This window comes from Hemicordylus capensis, chromosome 5 (genome assembly GCF_027244095.1).
Source record: "Hemicordylus capensis ecotype Gifberg chromosome 5, rHemCap1.1.pri, whole genome shotgun sequence".
NCBI classification, from domain to species: domain Eukaryota; kingdom Metazoa; phylum Chordata; class Lepidosauria; order Squamata; family Cordylidae; genus Hemicordylus; species Hemicordylus capensis.
Genome location: NC_069661.1, coordinates 37,640,484 through 37,647,314, shown reverse-complemented (window position 1 = coordinate 37,647,314; position 6,831 = coordinate 37,640,484). Strand labels below are relative to the sequence as shown.

At 42.1% G+C, this 6,831-nt stretch overlaps 1 protein-coding gene across 2 annotated transcripts in view; it reads right to left on the bottom strand.

Moving 5' to 3' along the window:
- Positions 1 to 6,831, bottom strand: part of MCUB (mitochondrial calcium uniporter dominant negative subunit beta) — a 103,205-nt gene that overhangs the window by 2,278 nt on the left and 94,096 nt on the right. For both annotated transcript variants that reach the window (XM_053256415.1, XM_053256417.1), the window contains 4 exons: positions 5,581 to 5,685; positions 4,812 to 4,972; positions 3,271 to 3,474; positions 2,425 to 2,541 (listed from right to left, as the gene is read on the bottom strand). In XM_053256415.1, the coding sequence (XP_053112390.1) occupies positions 2,425 to 2,541; positions 3,271 to 3,474; positions 4,812 to 4,972; positions 5,581 to 5,685 (587 nt within the window). The remainder of the gene's footprint in view (positions 1 to 2,424; positions 2,542 to 3,270; positions 3,475 to 4,811; positions 4,973 to 5,580; positions 5,686 to 6,831) is intronic.

Below are 6,831 nucleotides of genomic sequence, written 5' to 3'. Positions count from 1 at the left end.
ACTATCCTTTTATGTATAAAGATTCCTCTCCTCTACAATCAAGAACATCTTCCATCCAGTAACAGTTGCATTCCAACTGACCTTAGGCTCCTCCTCCCTATCTGCATATGGAATCCCCACTGTCCAATCACCATGATGCTGCTGCTCGTGAACTCTCGCGAGAGCTGCCACGCACAGGATTAGCCATAGGTACACATTAGTGAATTTTTAGTGGGTTTTTTTTTGTGTGTGTGTGTATGTATAAACACGCCCATACACACACACACGCACACCCCTACACTCATGAATGCCACCTAATGGTGCAGTGGGGAGGCATCCTGCCTAGAGAGCAGGAGGCTGTTGATTCAAATCCCCATAGTGTGTTACTCAGAATATGGGAAACCCCTCTATTGGGCAGCAGTGATATAGGAAGGTCCTGAAAGGATATCATCTCATACTGCGCAGGAGAAGGCAATGGTAAACCACTCCTATATTCTGCCAAGAAAACCACATGGCTCTGTGGTGTTCTCTTCGCTAGGAGTCGACACCGACTTGACAATACAACCTTTCCTTCCTACTCATGAATAACTTACTATGTATCTGATCTAGTATCTGTTGTAGCCTGCCTCATAATTGTAGCATGAATTTGTTTGTATATCTATACTAATTTTTACATTTATATCCTGCTCTTCCTCTTAGGAGCCCAGAGTGGTGCCTGTTTATCCTCACAACAACCCTGTGAGGTTGTTAGGCTGAGAGATAAGAGATTGGCTCAGAGTCACCCAGTGAGTCAGAGTACATGACCTAAAGCTTTCAGACAGAAGGTGTTTTTAAAAAAACACTTGTTTTTTAAAACACTCGTTAAAAAACAAAAACAAAAAAAACCCTCTAATGTAATAGTCCGAGGCTTGTGCTCAGACTTCAAATCCACATGGCCATGATACTCACTGGGTGGCCATGAGCTAGTTACTGTGTCTCAGGATCATCCTGTAAATCACGAGTGCTCCTCCTGACCCTCCCCAAATTGTCCTCCGTTCTCTTGATGGCATTAGCTGTCAATCAGCCATAGCTTGCTTCTGTAAACCAGAGACTGAAGCAGAGAAGATGATCTGACCACTGGACAGCATAACATCTGAACTGGACCCCCACTTATATTTAGCAAGGGGAGAGCAACTGGCCTTATGCCGCCTTCCAGTAGCTGCTGATGGTGTCTGCTTTGTGTGTCTTTTTAGATTGTGAACTTTTGGGGCACAGGGAACCATCTTCATATTTTTCCATGTAAACCCATTTGAGAACTTTTTGTTGAAAAGTTTTATTAATTATTAAACAACAACCACCTCCTTTGAGCTCCATGGATGAAAGGCAGCATATAAATGCAACACCCCTCCAAAGCAGAACAGTGCAATCAATCTTCTACTGAGCAAACATTCCAAGGATTCCCTTAACAATTCAATTGGCATATGTTTAATCAGAATGGTTTACTATGCAAAGCTTGCATCATCTATTACATGTCAAGTCTACAAAACCTGTAATCTAGAACTCCATGATTTTGCAACATATTCTCAGTTATGGCACTGTGTTTTGTTTTTAAAGGGCAGTAACAGGAGGAGGAACAGGACACAGAAAGGTACTGTAGGCCATCATCAGCGCCCTGGATAATGATGTGCTAAAGGCAGTAGAGGGAGCTATTGGCTTTACAACTGTGTTGTGCAATATCAACAGCAAACTGCTGGCAATCACATAGCAAGTAAAATGTGCCATCTAAGATGGCACATTTCCCTTTCTGGCTGGCAGACTGGGCAACAGCAGCAAGACTGTGAAACAGACAACGTTTTCCTAGTTATCTCCCCTACACCTGGTGAACAGTAAAATGATCAATTCCCACCAGCTGGAGGCGGGGAGGGAGGAGGTGGCAAGCTGTTGTATGATTTGGTCCCATCTTTTGCAGTTTGTGTACTGAGAAAAAGTCCCAGCTGCATTCCTATGGTTGGAAGATACGAATGGATCTGAACTGGGTCATGTGGATTGTGTATTCATTAAGGATTTTGGTTAAAACTACTGACTGGAAACATTCCATTTGCTTTTGCAAACAGTGAGGCAGATAATGTTTGTTTTGGAGCTGGAAGGTTTTCCATTTCTCATCTCTTTGACATGAATCACAGCTGCCACAACAGATGGAAAGGGAAGCAGGACCCTATTTCCTGCAGTGTAAGAGATATTCTTCTCTTCCCTCTAATCAAGGGGATGTGAATGTTTGACTCACTCTTTTCAAAAGGAAGCCTATATATTCTGTTAAACAAAACTGTTTTCTCTGCGCAGTTTGTCATAGGGGAGGGGATGAGGGAGGAAATCAAGTTGCAAGTACTTGGTTTCAAAACTGTTTGCACCCATAAGGTTTTGCTTGCTAACTTAAGATATCTTAACTGGAAGTGATTTATCAGCTACCTCTGCAAGATCTTCTTTTAGTTTGTTATACTGATCCACACTGAAGCTCTGGGTTTTGGCTTTCCGGTGAAAGTAGTGGAGGAACTGCCTGTCCCGAGCATCTGGGTAAACATAATCCTGTGCAAGAAAAAAAAGCACTTTAAAGTCCCCAACCAAAAGATACTCCAACAGTATGGAGTTCAAACTTACTCCTTCCTAGCCAGGCATTTAATAAGGAAGTGCAGCGGCCAATGAGAAAAACCTTCTGAGTACAGAAAAGATGTATGAACTATATGGTTAAGTGAGCAATCTTAGTTGATTGCAGAGATCATTAACGAGCAAAAAGGGCTCCAGGGCTCCATGCAATGAAGGCCTCCTATGTTAAACCAATCCCTTGAACACAAAACTATAAGGAGCCAGTGTGGAAATTAGTGAAACAGGAGAGCTTCACAGTATCTTTTAATTAACATAGTCTATAACTGTATAGATATGTTAGGATAACATACAGAGCAAGGATGAACTGGTGCAAGAAGAGAAAAGCCTAACATAACTTCCCAACTAATTGCAGGGAAGTGGCAATTTTTGATCCCCTCCCCTCCCAGGGAAGCCTCTGTGCCACCCAAAAAATATGTCCCCAAGGATTGTGCAGCCCTCAGGGACATATTTTCTAGGTACAGAGGGTTTCCTGGGCAAGGGGAGGGCTAGCTCTCATGCTGCAGTGGAACATCCTTGCTCTGTATATCAGCAAGTAAAAAGACACACAAATACTTCTCAAATTGACTTAACTTCAAGGGTGCAGACAGTCATGGTAAATCTTTCAGGGTATATTACTATTTCAAATATGTTCCTTCCTTTAACAGGACTCACCTGTTTAGTAAGCACAAAGTACGCATAGAATGCCATGGCACTTCCATAGGTGATGAAGTAAGTAACGGGCTCCATTATATCCCATGAATAGACCCACCACGTTAGCCAAGCCAGGGCTCCACCTTGAGCTGACATTAAGGCTAAGCCAATCCATAAGAGACGAGAAGTCTTAGCATCAACATGTGCTGAAATTCCAGCCTTCATCTAGGGAGAAAGAATAAAGTTATGCCGATGCCGAAAGAGAAAGCAGTGTTAAGTACATCCCATCCCATACTAGATTCAGAAATGTAACCAGCAGATCTACCTTCCCCCAAGAGAAGTTTGATTTTACTTAGCAACTTTCAAATATTTTCCTGGGAGAAGGCTAGAGAAGTCTCAAACGATTTACAAAGCCAGCCTAGCTCTAAAATTATTGCTTCAGGAAGTCATCTCACAATAGATACTACGCCTGTGCCTGGCCAAAAAAGTCTGATTCCAACAAGTCATGACATGACAGTGACACTGTTGAAGAGGGCCACATTTGCCCCTCCTTACTATTCTGTCAGGAATCCAACATGTCTGTCACACTCCCCTCACTGCCACCTCCTTAGGGCTGTACGCTGCATTAACTTTGCTTCAGAAGGAGGACACAGACACCTTCCTTGGCTTCAGTTTAAAATGGACCTTTTCCCCTTTTATTAAACTAGGCCCTTAAGTGGCGTGGGTGCTTCTGGGGAAATGAGATTTTCTGAGGCTGCACCCATGGCTAACGCCTCAGGAAAAACTCCATTTCCCAGAAGCACCCATGCCACTCAAGGACTAGGCTTAATAAAAGAGAAAAAGGACCATTTTAAACTGAAGCCAAGGAAGGCATATGTGTCCCCCCTCTGTAGAAAACAAGACAAGGTAGAGCCCTGTTCTTTGTTCCCATCCAGTAAGCAGTGAGGAGGAAGAAGAGAGGGAAGCTAGGGAGAGTTCCAATAGACATGTCTGATCTCCCATGAAGATCAGAGGCTCCCTGCTGTTGCTGTCAAACTCATAGGAACATAGGAAGCTGCCATATACGGAGTCAGACCATTGGTCCATCTAGCTCAGTACAAACTGACAGCAGCTTTTCCAAGGTTGCAGACAGGAGTCCCTCTCAGCCCTATCTTGGAACCTTCTGTTCTTCCCAGAGAAGCCCCATCCCCTAAGGGGAAACTCTTACAGTCCTCAGTTTCCAGTTTAAATGCAACCAGGGTGAACCCTGCTGAGTTAAGGGAACAAGTCATGCTTGCTGCCACAAGACCAGCAACTCCCTTCAACAATGTCTGCCAGAGGGTGTGTGGACTTCCCATGATGCAGAGCCCCTAGCAAATGCTATGATTGGTCTGCAGTTCATCCCTCCTGAGACTTCTAGTAATAATTCTTCAGTTCTCTATTGCCCCCGTTGCAGAAATATATTTGACTATGCAGAGCTTGATCTGATCTAGTAGAGCAACATGAAGTTAAAACTCAGCTCACTGAACCCACTAAAGACCACTGCAACATGGGATTGATAAATCAAGAAACGTTTTCCAAACCTGCTCTAGAGGCAGAAGTTCTTCTTTCAAGAGTTCTATTTTTTGCATTAGTTCTCTCTCTCTGGTTATCTGATGGTCTTCTAAATGAAGGGCTGTAAATAATCTGTACACCATGGACTTGATGTCATCCATTTCTGTAGCATGCTCTGTGCTTATTTTATCTGAAAGGAGAATGGTGGAGTCAATACTAACACAGCTTTTGGGATTCTTGCATTGTCATACAAGGACACGATACGTTTCGAGTTCTCACATGGGTGTGAAAATTCGACCTTTCAGAAACCTGCTATGGGCAACATCATCCTAAGCAATTTAAATTATCCATGCCATTTTCTTCTTATCTTTTCACCTGACAAAGAAGCCCTTAATTCAGCTCAGAAGAAAGCAAATTGAGCAAAGCTATACAAGAATATATTTACAAATATTTCATTTTGCTTAATTATTTTAAGAGCAGAATTTAAATTATCTTGGAAAGACAGATAATTGCTTTGATAATAAATCAGAGCTAATTTCAAAGTCTGTTGTGAGAAAATCAAAGGAAAAGAGAAGACAGCTTTGCCAGTTGGGGGATCCAAGTTATTTTTAAAGGAATGGATTTTAAACATACTGTACTTAACATTCCTTTACTGTCTGGGTTTAGAACCTGTCTGATCACAAAAAAATTCTCAAGGAAGCTATAAAATTATCTTAAAACGTATCGAATATTTGACATTAAATTTGATAGTCCCAAGTGTCCAGACAACCATTTCAGAACAGCTGTGGAATTTCGTACCTTTCAGCGGAGGATTTATGCTGTATTCTGCACCATTGATGACAAGTTTAAAGTCATTCATCAGCAAAACTTCCATCAGAGTTGAAGCTGAGATTGCGCTGCCATCTGCAGAAGAAAATGAATGCTTCAATACTAGTAATAAAAACCTACATTACATAAAAATCAAATTATCATTGTATTGATCCATGGCATTGGACAGTGTTCCCTCTAAAGTGTGTGCATGTGCAAGCGCACACAAGTTTTTTTAATGTCGGCTCAGCTGATTTTAGATCCCACTCAGATTGAATCAGGAAGGACCCATTCTGAATGTACATGTACACACACTACCTTGATACTGCTACCCAGAACAAAACTCATTCTGTGCACAGATGAAAAAAAATTAGAGGGAACACTGATGCTGTATATAAGCAAGCTTTACCACATCAACATGTATTAGACAACCTGTGTCTCATTGTCCCGTTTCTTTTTAGCATCTGAGATTCATGACCTGACCACCCACCACCATCATGCTGCAAGTTCCCCTGCCCTCATCAGCCAATGAGGAGGAGTGTGGATCAGGAAAAACACCATAACATCATTGTATCACACAGCAAATTTCACTCATTCACTAGACATAGGAATGTTGTTTTTGCACGCTGCATCTTTCATAACATCTAATTCTGTTCATCTGTAGATTTCTGCTGCTCACTGAATATGCAAATGATAGATTTAGTCTGTCCTGGATAATGTAAGGCCAAGCAATGTGTGCACGTTGTACTGCCAGTGGGATGACTATTGGTATGATCATAGCTTGAGTGCCTAAAGTGCTGAAGTGCTTGAGAAGCTCAAAGCATTCCTCATGGAACAGTTAATTCCCATATCAGTTCCATCATTGCCCAAGGGGCAGGCACAGTGAGACTACACAAGCTTCCTGACTGAACATAACTCTGTCATTTTGCTGCTGGAGATATTCAAGAGCCTGTGGGTCTTTTGGATTTAGAAGTCACATTCTTGTTCAGTCATGGACTGAATGAGTAATCTTAGGCAAGGCACCCTCTTCTCAACCCCAGTCCTGTAAATGGGACAACTTTCAAAGGGTTGTGAGGAAAGAGAAAGGTTGCCAAGCACTTTGCACAGGACACATTTTACCCAGAAATGCAAACTATGACAGCACTCATTACTAGACCTCAAGACGTGTGCATTCATACCAAAAGAGAAATTGGTCCAGTTATTAAATACCAAAAATGGTTAACGCATCCCACAGCATTAGTA